At 55.4% G+C, this 17988-nt stretch overlaps 9 protein-coding genes across 10 annotated transcripts; 6 read left to right on the top strand and 3 right to left on the bottom strand.

The window, feature by feature from the left end:
- Window positions 1–1423, top strand: LOC9634936. The gene is made up of 7 exons (XM_024670162.1): window positions 1–234; window positions 296–395; window positions 454–525; window positions 584–749; window positions 804–886; window positions 942–1003; window positions 1067–1423. The coding sequence occupies exons 1-7, from the start codon at window positions 29–31 to the stop codon at window positions 1167–1169; spliced, it is 792 nt and encodes a 263-aa protein (XP_024525930.1). The 5' UTR covers window positions 1–28; the 3' UTR covers window positions 1170–1423.
- Window positions 1187–1622, top strand: LOC112344804 (general transcription and DNA repair factor IIH subunit TFB5-like). Its single transcript, XM_024670165.1, has 2 exons — window positions 1187–1296; window positions 1356–1622. The coding sequence occupies exons 1-2, from the start codon at window positions 1262–1264 to the stop codon at window positions 1537–1539; spliced, it is 219 nt and encodes a 72-aa protein (XP_024525933.1). The 5' UTR covers window positions 1187–1261; the 3' UTR covers window positions 1540–1622.
- LOC112344991 (polynucleotide 5'-hydroxyl-kinase NOL9-like) lies at window positions 1582–3895 on the top strand. The gene is made up of 10 exons (XM_024670759.1): window positions 1582–1766; window positions 1867–2131; window positions 2180–2381; window positions 2481–2664; window positions 2726–2862; window positions 2912–3074; window positions 3132–3309; window positions 3369–3468; window positions 3527–3654; window positions 3706–3895. The coding sequence occupies exons 1-10, from the start codon at window positions 1582–1584 to the stop codon at window positions 3811–3813; spliced, it is 1650 nt and encodes a 549-aa protein (XP_024526527.1). The 3' UTR covers window positions 3814–3895.
- On the bottom strand, window positions 3660–5388 carry LOC9652032 (WEB family protein At5g16730, chloroplastic). 2 transcript variants are annotated; one of them, XM_024670149.1, is made up of 7 exons: window positions 5210–5388; window positions 5046–5157; window positions 4920–4993; window positions 4297–4866; window positions 4106–4243; window positions 4003–4056; window positions 3660–3954 (listed from the first exon to the last, which is right to left on the bottom strand). In XM_024670149.1, the coding sequence occupies exons 1-7, from the start codon at window positions 5381–5383 to the stop codon at window positions 3820–3822; spliced, it is 1257 nt and encodes a 418-aa protein (XP_024525917.1). In that variant the 5' UTR covers window positions 5384–5388; the 3' UTR covers window positions 3660–3819. The 2 variants fall into 2 exon arrangements, with proteins under 2 accessions (XP_024525917.1, XP_024525918.1); XM_024670150.1 differs by having other exon boundaries at window positions 4297–4860.
- On the top strand, window positions 5389–7292 carry LOC9634935. Its single transcript, XM_024670151.1, has 5 exons — window positions 5389–5479; window positions 5527–5621; window positions 5672–5715; window positions 5782–6765; window positions 6815–7292. Exons 1-5 carry the CDS (start codon window positions 5435–5437, stop codon window positions 6868–6870), a joined length of 1224 nt encoding a protein of 407 aa, XP_024525919.1. The 5' UTR covers window positions 5389–5434; the 3' UTR covers window positions 6871–7292.
- Window positions 7293–10002: 2710 nt separating this feature from the next.
- LOC9652030 (amidophosphoribosyltransferase, chloroplastic) lies at window positions 10003–11882 on the top strand. The gene has a single exon (XM_002965964.2). The coding sequence runs from the start codon at window positions 10166–10168 to the stop codon at window positions 11789–11791; it is 1626 nt and encodes a 541-aa protein (XP_002966010.2). The 5' UTR covers window positions 10003–10165; the 3' UTR covers window positions 11792–11882.
- On the bottom strand, window positions 11732–14641 carry LOC112344790. The gene is made up of 9 exons (XM_024670120.1): window positions 13072–14641; window positions 12933–13016; window positions 12786–12877; window positions 12633–12728; window positions 12450–12583; window positions 12310–12401; window positions 12181–12259; window positions 12051–12127; window positions 11732–11994 (listed from the first exon to the last, which is right to left on the bottom strand). Exons 1-9 carry the CDS (start codon window positions 14540–14542, stop codon window positions 11840–11842), a joined length of 2280 nt encoding a protein of 759 aa, XP_024525888.1. The 5' UTR covers window positions 14543–14641; the 3' UTR covers window positions 11732–11839.
- Window positions 14642–14674: 33 nt separating this feature from the next.
- On the top strand, window positions 14675–16312 carry LOC9634934 (pentatricopeptide repeat-containing protein At4g31850, chloroplastic). Its single transcript, XM_024670758.1, has one exon. It carries the CDS (start codon window positions 14675–14677, stop codon window positions 16310–16312), a length of 1638 nt encoding a protein of 545 aa, XP_024526526.1.
- LOC9634933 (choline-phosphate cytidylyltransferase 2) lies at window positions 16289–17963 on the bottom strand. The gene is made up of 8 exons (XM_002965610.2): window positions 17479–17963; window positions 17301–17414; window positions 17157–17252; window positions 17057–17099; window positions 16846–17001; window positions 16710–16790; window positions 16542–16652; window positions 16289–16481 (listed from the first exon to the last, which is right to left on the bottom strand). Exons 1-8 carry the CDS (start codon window positions 17856–17858, stop codon window positions 16365–16367), a joined length of 1098 nt encoding a protein of 365 aa, XP_002965656.2. The 5' UTR covers window positions 17859–17963; the 3' UTR covers window positions 16289–16364.
- Window positions 17964–17988: the final 25 nt, after the last annotated feature.

The following is a 17988-nucleotide window of genomic DNA, read 5'->3' as shown; positions in this document are numbered from 1 at the left end:
AGGGCTATGGCGGGAATAGTATAGGACAATGGCTACTGCTGTTGGCCTTGTCGTAAAATCGGAGTCTGCTGCTACGGCCATGGCCAATGGAGCTCGCACTCATCCCCCTCCTCCTCCTCCACCATGCGCAGCACCAACGCCCGCAGATTCCAAGCACCAACTTCTTCACAATCCAGGCCTGGCTGTTGAGTGGAGCGCCGAGGAGCAATCCATTCTGGACGAGAGCCTCCACACGTCAGTCCCTTTCTCCATGTATTTCCTCCTCGTAACCTCTGTCTGTGTGCTCTCCTTGCAGCTTTGGGAGTGAGGCAGGCGTGTGGAAGTACATCAAGATCGCAGCCCTTCTGTCGGACAAGAGCGTGAGGGACGTTGCTCTGCGATGCCGATGGATGGCCGTGAGTTGTTTTCTTCCTTTGTCCAGGGAGCTCACACTGACTTGTGGGGGCTTTGCAGAAGAAGGAGGTCGGCAAGCGGAGGAAGGCCGAAGAACAACACAACGCTTCCAAGAAATCCAAGGACAAGAAGGTGAGCACTTGTCTCTTTTCTTTGGCCCTCGTTGGATCGTTGGTTGGTCGTTGGGCAGGATAAGACTGTAGACGTGAAGCCATCAACAGCAGCTCTGGCCAAGACCGGCGGCAACGGCAACAGCAACAACAACAACAACAACACGAGCACCAACACCGGCTCCATGCCCATGTACTCTACCGCGCCCCTTCCTATTGATGCCGACGATGGTATTTCAAACGAAGGTTGGTCCACTTTGCTTCACTCTCGATGCCTGACGTTGTGCTTGTTTCCCGCAGCAATCGGTGGCACCGCCGGGGAGCTGTTTGACCAAAACCTCCAAGTGGTTGTGCAGATACGAGCCAACCTGGCTGCTGGCAAGGTATGTCGCTGTTGTTTTTGACGTCCTGCTTCTTGACAAGGGCGGTGCGATGCAGGCCCAGGAGAACACGGATCTCCTGGCCAAGTTCCGGGACAACCTGGAAGCGCTCCTCGACGGGTACATTCATACATACATGCTCTGGCTTGCAAGAACTTAATCCAGCTTTTCTTTCCCTGGCAGGATGTCTAATGTATCGGGGATCATGAGCCACATGCCCCCGCTCCAGATTGCAATCAACAGGGAGCTGGCGGACACCATCCTTCCCACAAAGTCGCAGCCGTGATAAAGTGGGGGGACTAGCTAGGCTTATTCTTGTACAGAGATTTTAGGAGGAGCTAGGGCTTATAGGTAGGCGTGCGCGGGGTGGGCGGCGCCATGGTGCAGGCGATCAAGGGCGTCCTGGTGAGCTGGTGCGTCACACTTGCCCGCTGCTTTTTGCGCTTGATGGCCGTGGCCGTGGTGCGTGCAGCGACATACCCATGGCGCAGTTTGTCATTCACATGAACGACCAGCTCCCCGCGGCCCAGCAGTTTATCATCTACGTGCTGGATGACACTAACATCTTCGTGCAGCCCAATGTGGTGGACATGATCCAGAAGCGGCTTCAGGAGTTTAGGGACCAGAACACGTACGAGAAACCACTCCAGGCCTAAGGGCTTTTGTAACCCCCTCCCCCCCTCTTTCCCACCACCGCCATGAAAGGCCTCCTGCCCGACAGCAGGAGCATTTTCCTCAACCTCGCCGCTCGGTGCTTTGTCAAGGGCCTGCCATGCAAACGCAAGCGAGCGGACCACGCTACCAGCAAACAAGACCGGACGAGAAGGCGCACGGTTTTCCCGGCCGCGAGCAACGCTCACCCCATCAGTGAAGAGGCCGTCAGGTTGGTACTGGTGCTCTGGTTGTTCTCCACCTCCTAACTCTACTGCAGCGTTCAACTTGTGGACGACAACAAAGCCATAGTCCGGCTTGCGGCCAACCAGGTACGCAAGCAACGAGAGACGCTCCCATGATCGCTTGTGCATCTGGCAGACTCTTGCGTTTGATGGGTGTGCCATGGTGTGCCTGACCGAAGGAAGTGCTTCCATGCATGGTTACTCCCTTATTCGGGCCACGGAAGTTCTTGTGAAATCTTGCTCGACGCTATGCTCGGCTTTAACATTCCAGACGAGCCAAGGCGGGTGCGTCCTCCGTTTCAGCTCCTGCAGCCTCGAGCAGCCGGATGACGACTCGCTGTCTTTTACTCTCGTAAGTTGTGTTACATAGACCGGCACTCCTTAAGTCTTCTGTTTGCAGGAAATTGTCGATGACTCCCGCTCATCTTCTGACCAAAATGCTGAATCCAGGAAAAGGAAACAAATAAGCAGTGATGTTGTGGAAGGAGCTCAGAAGCGCATGCGGCCGACCATTATACCTTGCGAGTGGTCGTCCACTGCCGACTTGATAATGTCCGTATGTGACAGGCTTCCACCTGTTGTTCCAGTCTGCGGAGGGAAAGGCGTGGGAAAGTCGACTTTTGCCCGTTTCCTCGTCAACAGATTGCTGACCAGGTGGATTCTTGATTTGTCTTAGACCTGGCTCGCTCATGCTCATGCAGGTACAAAGCTGTTGCATATCTCGACGCCGACGTTGGCCAGCCAGAGTTTACAATCCCAGGATGCTTATCACTTCACGTTCTTGAAGAACCGATCACTGGCAAGGATCAGCGCTTCTGGAATCGTTCCTTTTCTCATGCTTTTCATTGCAGGCTCTCCCGTCTCACATCTACGTGTCCCGCAAAGGTTTTATGATATTTTCCGACTTTCATGTTGCGTTTCCGACCCGCATACCCGCATCTTTCAGGTGCTTCTTCTACGGTGACATAACTCCACAATCGGATCCAAAGGCATATGTCAAATACTTCAAGGATCTTTACGACTCTTTTCGACGGGCCGCGCTTGAGATTCCGCTGGTCATCAACTCGCTTGGATGGCGGGCAGGTCCAGGATTTTTCTCGCTTGTCATGTATTCTAACTTTGCGTTCCAAAGGTGTCGGATACGACCTCTTGGTTGATATACTGCGTTATTCGACGCCCACGCATGTGGTAGAGATCCACTCCGCAGACGATGAGAGTGTTCCGCCGCTGCCTGATGACATTGCCTCCGTCCTTCATCTAGAACGCGCTTTCTCCTGCTCGACTGAGCCTGACCGGTATGCCCACTCAGCGCCTTTCGCATTCGTCATCATGTGGAACTAATTTTTGCCTAGTGCTGTCAGGACGGCTGCTCAGCTTAGAGCTCTCAGAGTGGTGCATTACTTCCATGATTACGATAGAATCGATTCTTCGCTTGGCCTTCGATTTGAGGAAGTTGCAAGAACACTAGCCTGCCAGGTTCCTTATCAAGTTTCAGCGGATGATCTCAACATCGTGCATCTTCATGTCCAGGTTGAGACTTCCAGACTGGTCTTCCATGTAAACTCAACTCTTGTATACGATTTGGACAGGTCCCAGTATCTCAGAAGTTGTTCGGCTTGAATGCTCAACTTGTTGGTTTGGCTACCAGCTCTCACAGAGGAGAAGAGCAACCCCCATGCGTTGGTTTCGGTGAGCGGCGTTTCTTCAGCTAGCATTCGAGTGAGCTGTCCCCCTGCCCCTTTTTCAGGTATTGTCCGGGCTATCGATGCTGACCGGCGCATCTTGTACATACTTACGCCATGCTCGCCAAACGTCCTCGAGGGAGTGGACACTATACTGCAAGGTCGCGTGGACGTTCCTGCTACTCTACTACAGGTTCGTTGTAGCTTCAACAGAGAGAATGTTGTTATATAATTAACAAACCAGGTGGAAGGATACATGTGCCCCTATCTGAGCACAAGTCAAGTAGTTGAAGGCACCGGCTCATCTATTTTACGAAGACGACTGCCCAAGAGGAAGATTTCTTTGTCATGATCGTTGTTATCTCACCGCTGCGAGTGTATTCTTTACCTTTGGAATACTAAACGAGGCTGAGAAAAAGCTAGTGTTTGTGGCACTGCCACTCGAGTCTCTTGCTCTTAGAACCCTTCCGCCACTGGAGCTTGAAGTCTTGTTCTATAAATTAAATAGTCAGATGAGTGTTTCATGCGCACTTCTCACTACCTGGCGTCGCTTTCCAGTGTTCTCACCACGATTGGTGCGCTTTGCAGTCTTCTCCTGCATTTTGTGTTAGAAAAAGTATAACTTTGCTTGAAGGGAGGTGTACCCCTTCTCCTCTGGCTTTTCGAGAGCGCGAGCGCAAGCGCTTGCATTGCCCAGACTCTCCTGCGGCGGCCTCCATTTCTGACGATAAGTTGCGCGTAGTGACGTCCTTCTTTCCAGTTTTCACGGGTTTGTCCAGCCTCTGGAAGAAACAGAACAGTAAGAAAAGCAAGCAGACAAATTAAATCTGCGAACCATTTTTTCGTCATGCTTGGCCTCCAGTTCAGCATACAACTCCTTCAGGTTCCTATTTTCCAGCCTTACCTCCTCAAGCCTTCTGTACGCATTTTGTAGCTCATCGCTTGCGCTTGTTTGCACCTTCTCTGACATGAGTTCGGCAACCATATTTTTCATCTCCAGGGACTCATCTTCTGCTTTCTTCAATTCCATCTTCGTTATCGTCAGCTCCACTGCTCTTTCATCACCAACTCTCTGCGCCAACTCGTTACACTCTCGAAGCTTCGCGATGTCCTCTTGACTAGCGAGCACTACCGCTTCTTTTTCTTTCAGGCGGCAGCAAAAATCGGCCTCCAAGCATTTCAGCTGATTCCACACGAAGTCCCTTTCCCTGAGAAGAGCTTGCAACTCCTTCGAAACTTTGGTCATTTCTGTGGCATGGCCGAGTTTCAACCCGTGGATTTCCTGCCGAAGATCCTGAATCTGCTGTGATGCATCATGCAACTTATCCACAAACTCCGCTTCCTTCGTTGCTAAAACGGATTGTCCACCGAGGGACTGCTGCTGCTTGAGCCGCTCAACCTTTTCCTGCGTAACGTATGCCAATTAATCTTACAGCGAAGGAGTAACCAGGCAAGCACCTTTTCTAGTCGAACTTGGCTCTCCAGTAGTGTCACTCGGGTCTGGAAATGCGTAAGATCGTCCACAACGCTATCTGTCATTGCAAGGTTTTGAGCATGCGCGAAGGATGTACGTCGTTGACATACCCAGCTTGAGCTTGCTCAGAAAAAGTTCGTGCTGCTGAAGGCCCAGTGTGAGGGCAAGCTGCGCATTTTCATAGCTTTGAAAAGCCTCCGTATGCCTGTGAGCTCTCTCTCCCTGCAAGAGAAGCCCCTAAGCCCTAGCATTCGAATGAATCGACAAAACATACCACCAGAAGTCGATTCTCCAGCTGCCATTTCTCCGCCGCCCAGTAATCCAGCTGAATGTCGAGCTTGCGCGCAAGGAAATCCTCCTCTCTCACCATACCAAGCGTCGATCCAGCATCCATCCTCTCGAAAGCAAAATAGAGCCGTTGGGCTAGGGCAAATGGGCAGGCCCCCATTTTAAACCTCGAGCCAGGCTTAGGGCGGAAGGGCTAGTTTGATCGGCGTCCATGGAAGCGCATCAGCCTCCGCCAATCCAGAGGGCCCTTGACAAGGTGAGCGCCTCCTTCGCTCGCAAGGCTCTAATCTTCAGGTCGCGCAGGTGGATGAGATTGTAGCTCGGCTGCAGCAGCTGCAGACCGCGATCGAGGTCACCAGGATGGCTGTTTCTTGCAAAAGCCCCAAAAGCGACCAAAGGTATCGGCTTTTCTGTGCTGTATAGGATTTCCCAGTGTTCTCTGCTGCAGAGTTGGACTCGATGACGATGCGATGGCGAAGCTATCCAATGCAGGTTTGTCGCCAAAATGTTTGTCTGGCATCCATTGGTTTACACTTCTCTCCTTCGTGATGTATGTAGCTGAGTGGACGCACTGGTCAGAATCGGCTGAGTCTGTGCATCGGGTACTCTCGGATCTTCTCGCGGCTGCCAAGAACGCAAAGGAACTCTCTGGTGGGGTATCGCAACTGTTTGAAGCAAGGCGGGGTTCTGCAAGTAAACAGCGTGACAGGCGTCATGCAGATAGCCAAACCAAAGGGGATGCCTCGGCTACTTTGCATAGCGGAGTGGGCATCCAGGAGTTCGACAAGATTGAACAGCTTCAGACCTTCAACGCCCTGCCAGTAGCGTCACCGGCACCGGTACAGGCACCAGCACCAGCGGCGGCACCATCCATGAAGGTTACAAAGGTGAAAAAAGCTCAGAAGAGTTGGAAGTTATCGCAGATCAAGTCCACACAGTCGAATGCAGTTATGTTTCCAAACCCTGCATACGAGACGACAAGCCCGCCAAGCTCGAAGCATTTCAGGGTATTAGCTCCGTTCAAGCATCCAGCTGCTAAGAAGACTGGAGTGGACAAAGCGCAGAAAGTGCCATTGCTTCGTGGTAAGAAGGGACAGACATCTCCTGTCAAGTCGCTTCCGGCACTGATTGACCGCTTGCCCTCAAAGAACAGACCAGTTACTCGTCCACGGCTCGCGACGGAGACAGCCACTTATTCCCTTGGTTCTCGGCTACCGGTTCCTCCAGCGCACTTTTCTCGTGGAGACAAGCACTCCGAGATCGCTGCCACAGGCCATAGCTGGAAGCATAGTAATCCGCGGCCTTTGAAGGTGTTAGAGGCAAGCAAGAAGACGTGCAAGGATGCGACTCAGGAGAAGAGGCAAGGTGTTGGGCGTGGTCAACACTACTCTAAACTGTCCAAGAACGCGAGTAGAGCGAAGTCGACTTCACCCAAGCGGCGTAAGCACTCGGAGAAGGAAAACCTCCTTACTAGCAACACCAGTTTGAGGCGGAGTTGGTCCGCGGGCAACGGATCCCTTGGAGCCAAACACAACAACCCAGGTACGTAGGCCGGTGTTGAGCTGTTTACCTCTGACCATTTGTTGAGCAGGGCATTCCATGCTAGAGCGTGCCAAAGGCTGGATGCTCCGAAAGCAACAGGTTTGAACCAAAACTCGTCTTTCTGGATTTGTACAAAAGCGTGTCCTGTGCTATGAAATGGTAACGTCGTCGACTTGATCTACGAGCGCGCGAGAATCAGCGAAGTTCAAGTACTGCTCCGACGTTTCCGGGATAGCTGGCTTCTCATGCAGCGTTCGGGAGATCTTGCCGTACGACTTGGCGTACAAGTGCTGCAACGGAAAGGGGTAGAGTCTGAGCGGCACGCACACAAAGCGAGGATGAAGACGCGAACCTGTGATGCATGGACGTGCCCGGTGTATCCCGTGACATGGTGCTTGCCTTCCATCACTTGTCGAGTGTCATCAAAGATTTTCAACCTCACCCTGTAGTCGGGCCTCAGCTCAAACATGGACGGCTGCATGGATCCCACAAGAGAAATAAAGGAGCACGCTATATAATCTTGCTTACCCTGGTCGTTTTCTTGTCCACTCTTATGTAGTTGGGCCTAGGCTCCACTTCGAAGAAGCGCTCCTGACTTTGTGCATAGAGGTCGACTTTGCCCTGGAGGAAGGAACAAGCAGAGTTAGACGCTTGCCCCATGCATGCCTCGCATGGCTCACCTGTGGTGGATTATCGACAAGCTCGTACAGGCCGCCGGCATTCTTGCGTTCTCTCAACGTATTTTCAGCCAAGGCAGCCAAGTTTGAGGCCGCTCCGGCCGTCTTAGCAAAGACGTGGTTGCTCTTGCTGGGAATATACCCCTGCCGTAGAAGCCAAAGTTTCTTGATGATTGCACTACGTAACATACATATCAGACCTGGTAACCGGGTATCCTGTGCTTGTCGGTGGTCTGCTTGCCTTGAGGCCGCGTGTCCCAATAGTAGAGGAGCTCCTTGACAGTGGGCTTGTCTGGGACACAGTGGTCCGTGATGATTTCTCGTCTGCTTGAGCCATAAGATTTGCCGAATATGTGTTGGGACCCATGCTGCATCACAAAGAGGTGGAATCCATGTTGTGTTGATGCAGAGAGAGAGAGAGAGAACCTGGTGACCTGTGTAGCCCGGGACGGTGGGGATCTCGGGCTGTTCCAAGCTCATTTTGTGGAAGGACTTGCGCAGCTGCAGGGTGGGATCTCTGTATGGTGCAACGGGAAGTGATGCAGATTTGACCGTCTTGGTGACACACTCTTCAGTGGTTCCTGCCACTTTCCTGTGCACGAAACATGTCCATTATAAACATGACTTCCGGTGTGCTCGTTACTCACTCCATGCCGCGCACATCCAGGCGCCCCGTGGCATGGAAGAGCGCACCGGATGGCCGCTTCTTGCTGATGCGAGGCTCCAGCGCCCTCTTGTCCAGGAGCTCGTATCCCGTCTTTGCGGTCTGGGCGTAGAGAAAGTCCCTCCCTTGCGGCCGGGACTCGACAGTCTGCCACAGCACCGCAAGGTTTCGATCGTCTCCGTGCTAAATTGTGCGTGATGAGCGGCCGACACATACCAGAGGCGCCACACTCGCATAATCATCCCGCCGAAACGCCTTCTCGCACTGCGACGCACGGACTGTGGAATCCGAGAAACTCCTCCCCACAATGTGGTTGCGCATGCAGGGCACATGGCCGCCGTAGCCAGGCATGGCCTTGACATATTTGTCGCGCCGCACCATCCTGATGTGCTGCGCTAGTTGAGAGCCCTAAATCTGTGCCAGCTGAACGCACGGCAGTTGCGAAGGGGCAAAAGTTTAAGGACCGCCCATTCGGACCGCTGGGATCTAAAGGTCAAATCTTTTTCTTTCTTAATCATCTCGTGACAACCTTGTTAATTTGGTCCAAATGCGAGAGGTGTGCACCGGCAACATGATCTGGCGACGGGGCGGCGCAACAACAGTCTGCTGGATCGACGACGCAGTCCATGAGCAACTGGTAGCAATCCCAAGACGATATCTGTTTCAAGAGGACAGTGAAACAAGAGCCAAGAGAGGTGAAAGAGGCGTTTGGTGGCAAGGTAGGTCCTTTTAATTCTTTGATTTTATTTTGTCCGGTTTTGTTGTTATAAACGGTACCAACCATGTCAACCGCCAGCGTTGTCCGAAGACGATCCATGAAGTCGGCTGATTGCACGGGGATGCTCTCATCCAGCACACACTGAAGAATGCAGCTGCCGATCACAGATGGCTGGTACTGTAAGAAGGCTGCCTCTGCGCAAGACAAGACAAGACGGTCGAGATTAGCATATATGTTCGGACATTGCACGCAGCCATGCCTGGAAGGAGCCCAGCCACGAGCTCATCGGCCCTGGAGAAGAAGTAGTGGAGCGTGTGTGTGGGAAATGCGGCGCTACTGGCGAGGTGCCGGATGGCGTTGAAGATGAAGTCGTGGGGGGTGAGCGTGACTGCCGACCATCCCAGCGACCTGAGCACAATCAGCTCCATGCGCCGGATGCTGGCAGCATCGAACCCAACCTTGGCAGCAGCACCCTGCGCTCCAACCACATCCAGCAATCTTAGAGCAGGGGGACGCATTGGGAGGGAGGGGGTACCTGTAGGTGCCAGAAGTCGAGCACCCGGCTGCCACTGTACTTGGCAGCCAGCCACATGCAAGCCAGGCCCGCCAGATTCAGGTGCAGCGGAGAGTGACTCGATTGCACTTGACAAGAGCTCGAAGAAACAAACCGATCCAGCATTGATACCGCGCTGGCAGCCACAGAGACATCCAAGCGCAGGAGACTTCGGAGCTGAAACAAGCACCTGGTTATCTCAATTCCGCGCTTCACAATGCTGCACACAGTCTCACCTCAAGTATCCACACAACAGTTTCACGGCGGAGCTCCGCGAGGGGCGATCGCTCCAGGAGCAGCTGTCGCACAAAGAGCTTGCAAGGCAGATAGCGTCCCACACTCTCCTGGCTGACGAGGAGTGCCATGCATTCCCCGAATTGGAGCGCGCAATCTAGCTGACACGGCTGGTGAAAGTCTTCACCACGCTCCCCCGACATTGCCAGCCGATCCAATCCCAAGATGGCGGCGCCATCGTCGCTGTGGGACATGGATTCTTCACACAGGAGCAAACTGGACGAAGCCACGGCGGCCACCGTCATTGCTCCTTTGCTGCTGCTGCTGCTGTTGCTATTACAACTTAATGTTGTGTGAGAGAGCGTGGCTTTCCTTTTCTTTGCACTGCTACTAGATACGGCTCAAGATCCCAGGCACCCAGGAGCAAGTAGGCCTTCTTGGGGGTTATCTTTCTTCCGTTTGTGCGCAGGGAATATCTCAGTGCGTTTCTTGAGGGGATCCCGTCGCCATCACAGAATATCTCTCTTGTCCACACCGCCAGCCCTAAAAAAGCCATGGTTCTAGCAGCAGCCACCGCCGCCGTCGGGATGGCAGCGGGTAGCAGCAACACCTCCTTGTTTCTCCCCTGGCAGAGCGGCGGCTGGAGCAAACCAAGGATTGCAGCAGCTCAGGCGAGAGGAGGTATCAGTCTCAGATGCTCTGCCCGATGGTCATGCGAGCACCAAGAGGAACAGCCCATGCTGGCGGCGGCGGAGCGGGCGTGGGGGGAGGAATGCGGCGTGGTGGGCATCTACGGCGACAGCGATGCGAGCAGGCTGTGCTATCTGGCGCTGCACGCGCTGCAGCACAGGGGGCAGGAGGGCGCGGGAATTGTGTCGTGTGACGGTGGGCAGCTCAAGGGGATCACCGGGCTGGGGCTGGTGTCGGAGGTGTTCAATCACTCCAAGCTGAGCAAGCTCCCCGGCTCATCGGCGATCGGGCACGTGAGGTATGGTACCGCCGGTGATTCGGTACTCAAAAACGTCCAGCCCTTTGTCGCCGGCTACCGCTTCGGCTCTGTGGGCGTGGCTCACAACGGCAACCTTGTCAACTACAACGAGCTCCGCATCATGCTCGAGGACAGCGGCTCCATCTTCAACACCTCCTCCGACACCGAGGTTGTGCTGCACCTCATCGCCACCTCCAAGGCGCGCCCCTTCATCTCTCGCCTCGTCCACGCCTGTGAGCAGCTCGAGGGTGCCTACTCGCTCGTCTTTCTCACCGAGGACAAGCTGGTGGCCGCCAGGGACCCCTACGGCTTCCGCCCGCTCGTCATGGGCCGCCGGAGCAACGGCGCCGTCGTCTTCGCGTCCGAGACGTGCGCCCTGGGCCTCATCGAGGCGGAATTCCAGAGGGAGGTGAACCCAGGGGAGGTGATCGTGGTTGACAGGGACGGCGTCAGCTCCCTCTGCCTCATGCCACACAAGGAGCGCAAGGCCTGCATCTTCGAGCACATCTACTTTGCGCTACCCAACTCGGTCGTCTTCGGACTGTCTGTGTACCAGACCAGGTACAGGATTGGCGAGGTGCTGGCCGAGGAGGCACCCGTGGATTGCGACGTAGTCATCGCAGTCCCAGACTCGGGGATGGTGGCGGCGCTGGGCTACGCCTACAAGTCGGGCGTCCCGTTCCAGCAGGGGCTCATCCGCTCGCACTACGTGGGACGGACCTTCATCGAGCCGCACCAGAAGATCCGGGACTTCGGGGTCAAGTTGAAGCTCTCTCCCGTCAAGGAAGTCCTCGAGGGCAAGAGGGTGGTGGTGGTGGACGATTCCATTGTCCGGGGTACAACGTCGTCCAAGATTGTGAGGCTCATCAAGGAGGCGGGCGCCAAGGAGGTACACCTGCGGATTGCTAGCCCCCCCATCACGGGCTCCTGTTACTACGGCGTCGACACGCCCTCCAGGGAAGAGCTCATATCGCACAAGCTGAGCATTGACGAGACGTGCGCCTTCATTGGGGCCGACTCACTCGCCTTCCTGCCACTTGAGAGGCTGAGGGGAATGCTGGGCCACAGCGCACCAACTTTCTGTGACGCTTGCTTCTCTGGAAATTATCCCATCCTGCCCAAACATCTGGACCTCCCTCCATCTGGGGTGGACACCCGGATCAAAGAGCCCGTTGTGCTACCCGTTGCTTAAATCACCTTGGAAACACTTTCAACAAGAAAGAAAAACCAGTAGATTCCATCACCTGCGACTTTTCCAAATATACTTGTTTGTGTCCTCTTCATCATCGCTGCTGCCGCTGATCTTCTCGTCGTCAGGGTCCGAGTCTTCTAGCTCGTCCTCGGAACAATCTCCGTCTTCTTCGTCAGGATAGTCGCACTCGGGGCGATCCTCACCTGTAACGTATCTAGAGGTCAGGCGCTCCGTAAGGCATGGCCACACGAAACATTACGGTTTGAGTCCTCGCTGTCATAGTCGGAATCGACTTGGTCCTCTAATCCAAAGGCAAACGAATCGCTCACTTGCAACCTGCAATTTGTCCCCGTGGAAATCTTCAAACCGAGGGTAAGGAAATGGCTCACGTTAGTAAGTCATCTTCTTCGTTCACATCTAGTTGTTCGTGCCCCGCCTGCTGTACATACACGTCGTACACGAAATCCTCTGCAAGACAAGCTTGGCACATGTGAGGCCTCGTATGCATGGACGCTAACCGGTGGAGGCATCGGCGGGAGGAAAGTTTTCAGGGCAAAATTCCTCAAGGAGTGGCATGTACTTCATCAGCAGCTCGTTATCCTCGCGATCCCTGTCTTTTCGTGCTGGGTAATCCTGGTTGGCATTAGCGCCAGCTTACCTCTCTCTCGTTTCCTCACCACCTGTTGTTCGAACTACATCGTAGAGGTGAAAAAACTGGGGCATAACGTCCTCGCTCTCTAGACCCAGTCGATTCTTCCACACCTGCTTGTAGCGCGCGGCTTTGGCGTCTCTCTGCAAACAAGCTGTAGCTCAGGCAGCAGCTTTGGGCCGGCGGAAGTACCTCGTGCTGCTGCCTGGCAGCCGCAGATGCAGATGGCGTCTTGGCTCTTTTGAAACCGCTCTTCCTTGCCTCTTGCCTGGTTGCAGAAAGTTCGGACTGCAAGCATCCATCCACAGCCATCAGTTCGGGTCAGATGGTGCGCAGCACACTCACCATGAGAGACTCTGACAGGGACGCATCCTTGACTTGTGAAGCCTCGACAGTTTGAAGCCGGCAAAAGAGAAGCTTTCCTCCTCCTTGGCCACCTGGGGGGAAGGGAAGAAAGAGGCGACATGTGCACGTAGCAAGTAGCTTGGCTACCTGAGGAGTGGGGAGCGTCCAGCAGTGTCAAGTTGGCGGCATCGGCATCAAGCCCGCGACGCTTTGTAGCACTGTGCTCCAGCCCTGCGATGCCTTTGGTTGGGAGCGGCAGAGCAATGCGTAGCTAGCTGAGACTTACATAGGAGGTCCACGGGCTCATGGCAGCGCTTGCGTTTGATGCGCACCAGCGTCGGCTTGCTGCTTCCCGCCATACCCTGGGCACCTAGTGACACTAGCAGCACAAGGACTAGGGCATGCCAATGTCGGTGGTGGCATGGCATTGGCATTGCCTGCCAGTGGTCAGCAGGCAGTGGGGGGCGTCCAGCAGCTGCAGGAGCAGCAAGAGCACGGTGAGAGCCGCGTCGCTGGTGGTGGTGGCGGAGGAGGGCAACAGCGCCAAGGCCCTGGCGTGTAGCGCCGAGGAAATAAGCCGATTCGTCAAGGAGCAGCATGAGGTGCGAGGCGACATGGAGTCCCTGGGCGCCAGGTACGATATCAGCACAAAGCTGGTTGCCCGGGTGCTCCAGCAGCTCAGCGCCCACGTCCAGGCCGCTTACGCCTTCTTCCAGTGGGCGGGCACGCGCGCCACCTTCAGGCACACGAGCACCGTCTACAACCTCATGCTGCAGCTGCTGTGCCGGGACAAGCAGCTCACGCTCTCGCTCCGCCTCGTCAACCAGATGCAAGCTCAGCACGTCCCCCTCACCAAGGACACGTTTGGCAGCTTGGGCCAGATGATGCTCGGCCGCGGTGGCGTGCAAGGTGGCGTGGAAGCTTTCATCAGGCTGGGAGCCTTGGGCTTCAAGTTCAACGCATTTGCCCACGACTGCCTGGTCAAAGTGATTCTCGAGGAGCAGCGCCTCGACATGGCCTTGGCCACCTACAACCACCTGCTCAAGGCGGGCGTGCCGGTTGACGCGCACACGGCCACCGCCATGGTCAAGGAGGTTTGCAAGCTGGGCAGGACGGAGCTGCTGGCGGAGCTGCTGGCGGAGCTGAGGCAGAAGGGTGTTGGCCTGTCGGAGGTGACGTGCACGGAATGCATCCAGGCGTTTGGCAGGGCGGGCGACTTGGACGCAGCCATGGGCATGCTGGATGACATGAGGCGGGGAAACTTCTGCCAGCCGGACACGGTGGCCTTCACCGCCGCCATGCACTGGCTGTGCGAGGTGCGAAGGGTGGAGCAGGCCATGACACTGTTCGCCGACATGAGGGAGACGTGCGACTGCGCCCCCGACGTTGTCGCCTACAACACCCTGATTGCTGGCTACTGCAAGGCCGGTGACGGGGACCGGGCGCTCGACATGTTTCGGCGGCTCAAGCAGGAGGGCAGCTGCAAGCCAAACGCCGTTTCCTTCGACACACTCGTCATCTTCTTGTGCAAGATGAGCAGAGCAACTGACGCGCTCGCCGTCTTCCAGGAGATGCTCGGCGCAGGTCTTCAAGCCGACGTCAACGTGTGCAACACCCTCATCCACTGTACCTGTCGGCTGGGCATGCTGCGGCAAGCCCGCCGCCTTCTCCACCACATGACAGCGCATGCCTGTGCCCGCGATGCCTTCACCTATGGCATCCTTGTCAACGCGCACTGCAGAGCCGGACAGATGCATGAGGTTGCCTCGTTCATGGAACTCGCCCGACACGACGGCTGTGCTCTCTCGGCGGTCAACTACAATTTCATCATCCAAGGCTTCATCCGGTGTGGCAGGCTAGCTGAGGCCACCCAGCTTTTCGAGAGCACTATGACCAAGGAGAGCGTCCCGGATGTCTTCACGTACAATCTGCTCATAGGTGCTCAAGGCAAGGCTGGCAACATGGACAAAGTGTGGGAGCTACTGTCGACAATGCAACGAGCAGGCTGCCAACCGGACCACTGCACGTTCAACAGCATCCTGCACGGCATGCGGAGGGCGGCCAGGATTGACGACTTCCACAGGCTGTCGGCTGAGATGGCCAAGCACGCTGTACTCCCCACGGTGCACATGGCCAACGTTCTCGTCACTTGCCTTGCTCACGCCGGCAAGATGGAGGAGGCCTTGGATTTCCTGAGGGAATTCCCTGGCGGTGCTATCGAGGTGTCCGGCTACAACACTCTGATTGCTGCCTTGGCCAGGGCTGGCAAATTCGACGAGGCGTGCAACGTGTTTCTGGAGATGAAGGAGCTCAGTGTGGCCACGTGCGACTTGCTGCTCAGCGGCCTTGTTGACGCAGGAAGGAGCGATGACATAGAGAGGGTGATCAGCGAGGCCAGAAGCGTGGGCCTTGCGTCAGAGGACGTGATGTACAGCTCCCTCATCAGGGTTCTGTGCAAGAAAGCCGGGGGGCTTGAGGATGCCCGCAGGTACTTGCGGCTGATGCAAGGGAAGGGGCTCTGCCTCTCATCAGCTGGGCACGGTTCCTTGCTCACAGCTCTGTGCAAGTCAAAGCAGCTCGAGGAAGCCTTGACCCTTTTTCAAGAGGCGGAGCAAGCAGGAGTCGTTCTGGATGTTTTCACGTACAGCTACCTCATGGATGCTCTTGGAAAGGCAGGGAGAGCGGCCAAGGCTTTGGAGGTGTTTTCTAACATGCAAAAGGCGGGTTGCATGCCCGACACCGTTGTTTACAACGTGTTGATCAGCTGCCTCGGTAAGCAGGGCAAAGTTGACGAAGCGCTAGAGCTGCTCGAGGACATGAACAGGAAAGGGATCATGCCAGATTGCCGCACCTACAACATCGTCATCGATGTTCTGAGCAGCTGCGGGAGGTATGAGAAGGCGTACAGCTTCTTCGGCATGATGAAGAGAAGGAAGCATTCTCCGGACGTGGTCACCTACAACACTCTCCTCAACGGCCTTAAAAAGCTGCGCAGGACGGACGAAGCTTGCGATCTGTTCGACGAGATGCAGGCCAACAAGTGCATGCCAGACTTGACGACCTTCGGAACGCTCATCGATACTCTTGCCAAGGCTGGAAGAATGGAGGACGCCCTTGAGCAAAGCGCTCGACTCGTGAAGATGGGCCACGTTCCAAACTCTTACATATACAATGCCCTCATCTCCGGCTTCTGTAGGAGCGGTCAAGTGGACAAGGGGTACGAACTGTTTCAGGACATGATTGAATGCAGCTGCTTCCCCGACTCCATCACCTATACCATCTTGGTGCTTGGTTTCAGCCGGCGGGGCCACACGAGCATGGCCATGGAGCTGCTCCAGGAGATGGTGAGGGAGGGGCACACACCTGCCCTTGCCACCTATAACGTGCTCATCCGGAGCTTGAGCATGGCCGGGCAAGTGGAAGACGCGTACACACTCTTCAAGGAGATGATTGCCAAAGGCTTCAACCCAGACATGCAAACGTACTCGGCGCTTCCCAACCTCAGCACTCCCAACAAAAGCGTGTAGCTTACTAACATTATTTTCGCGGAGACGATTACCTTTACAAAATCAGAATCACTCAGTTGTGCGGCAAGGCTTTCCCGGAGCCAGAATTGGTGAGCAGTTTTACAGTGGATCTCTTCCTCAGGCGGGGTGTCATGAGTCCAGTTTGTATGCGCGTCTTGATTGCCTTTTCCTGGGAAAGCAAAACAAGAAACAAGGTCTCACTATTCGCATCGGGAAAGTGTCCGCTTACCATGACGTGGCAACCCTCCTCAAACTTCTCCAGGAAACCGCTGACCCAGCGGTCGGCATTCTCCACCCACTCGCTGTGATGCATCCCAGCGGTTCTGGCAACAGTGTTGAGCTGCGCAGTGCATTGCATGACGGGGATGAGTAGCGAGCTGACACATTCTCGACTTACTCTCTGTCCAACACGTTCTTGCTGCTCCTTGACCTTCTGGCGCAGCTTCCGCATTCCCATGTTGACTTGCAACTGCTTTTCCTGCGATCCAGCACAGAATCAGCTCCGGCAAAAGGCTTGCCACCTCGTCTCTCACCTTGACGTAGCTCACCCCCAGCTCCTTTCTCGAGTAGCCGCGAGCGAGGTTGCGCATGACATACTCATTGTAGTCCTTGATGATCCGCATGATGAGATCCGAAGTGGAGACACCATCCGTTCGCTTGGTTTCCATGAACTTCCCGGCGGCTTTAACCTGCACCATGCGGAACTGATCAGAGACGACAACAAAATCATGCGCGAGCGCGTACAAAGTGATAGACGTCCTTGCTTGCTCCACTAGTATCAGCGTACCTGTAGCGATTTAGCCAGCTGGTGTCAGTCAGTCAGGAACACCAAAGCCAAACTTACGGCAGCGCGTCATGGGCCACATAATCAATGCGGTGCTTGTCCAGAAACTCCTGAGTGATAACCCATGGCGCATCCTCGACCACCTCGTCCACCCACCTGAGAGCCGCATGGAATCTGGAGGTGCTAGCTAGATGAGATATTTACCTGCAATGGCGTAGTGACTCGTATCGTTCGGCCTCGCTCATCACCGTCTTGCCCTTGTACTTGTGGGTCAGGGCATCGCTGCAGCAGCCGACGAGCAAGTAGGTGTTGGGAAATCTGCCACAATGCCCCCAACCAGAGTGAAGACACAGAGTGAACAGAGGGAGATACTACTACTCACAGCTTCTTGGCCTGCTCAAGGGATCGAGCATGGCCGAAGTGGAAGAGGTCGTAGATGCCATCCGCGTATACCCTTGTGGGACGACTGCTCTCATCCGGTGGCGGTGAAGGGTGCGGCTGGTAGCGTAGCCGATGACCTGCTTTCTCCTCCTCTTCCTCCTCCTCCTCATCGTCATCCTCCTCCTCCTCCTCCTCCTCCTCCTCTTCCTCCTCGCTAGTGCCGCTCACTGCCTGCTCGCCGTCCCCATTCATTCCGGGCTCTTCCAATTCCTCGAATTCCTCCTCGTCCGTCGCGTCCTCGTATGTGGTGGCCTCCTCCTCGCCCATTGCCTGGCTCGCCAGCCTCTTCTGCGTGCTACTCACCCGCGACCGACTGCCCATGCCGCTACTGCTACTCTGAGTCAATCAATCTTTCGCCTCGCCTGCCCCACCAAGCTAGGGCCAGGGTGCCTGGCGCAATTCCACGTAGCCTCCCACGTGCTCCATCGCCACCAATCCTCCCTCGTATACC

The sequence above is a fragment of the Selaginella moellendorffii genome, unplaced genomic scaffold (assembly GCF_000143415.4).
Source record: "Selaginella moellendorffii unplaced genomic scaffold, v1.0 SELMOscaffold_6, whole genome shotgun sequence".
In the NCBI taxonomy this organism is placed as follows: Eukaryota; Viridiplantae; Streptophyta; class Lycopodiopsida; order Selaginellales; family Selaginellaceae; genus Selaginella; species Selaginella moellendorffii.
The sequence above is the reverse complement of the archived record's forward strand: the minus strand, read 5'-3'. Positions and strand labels throughout refer to the sequence as shown.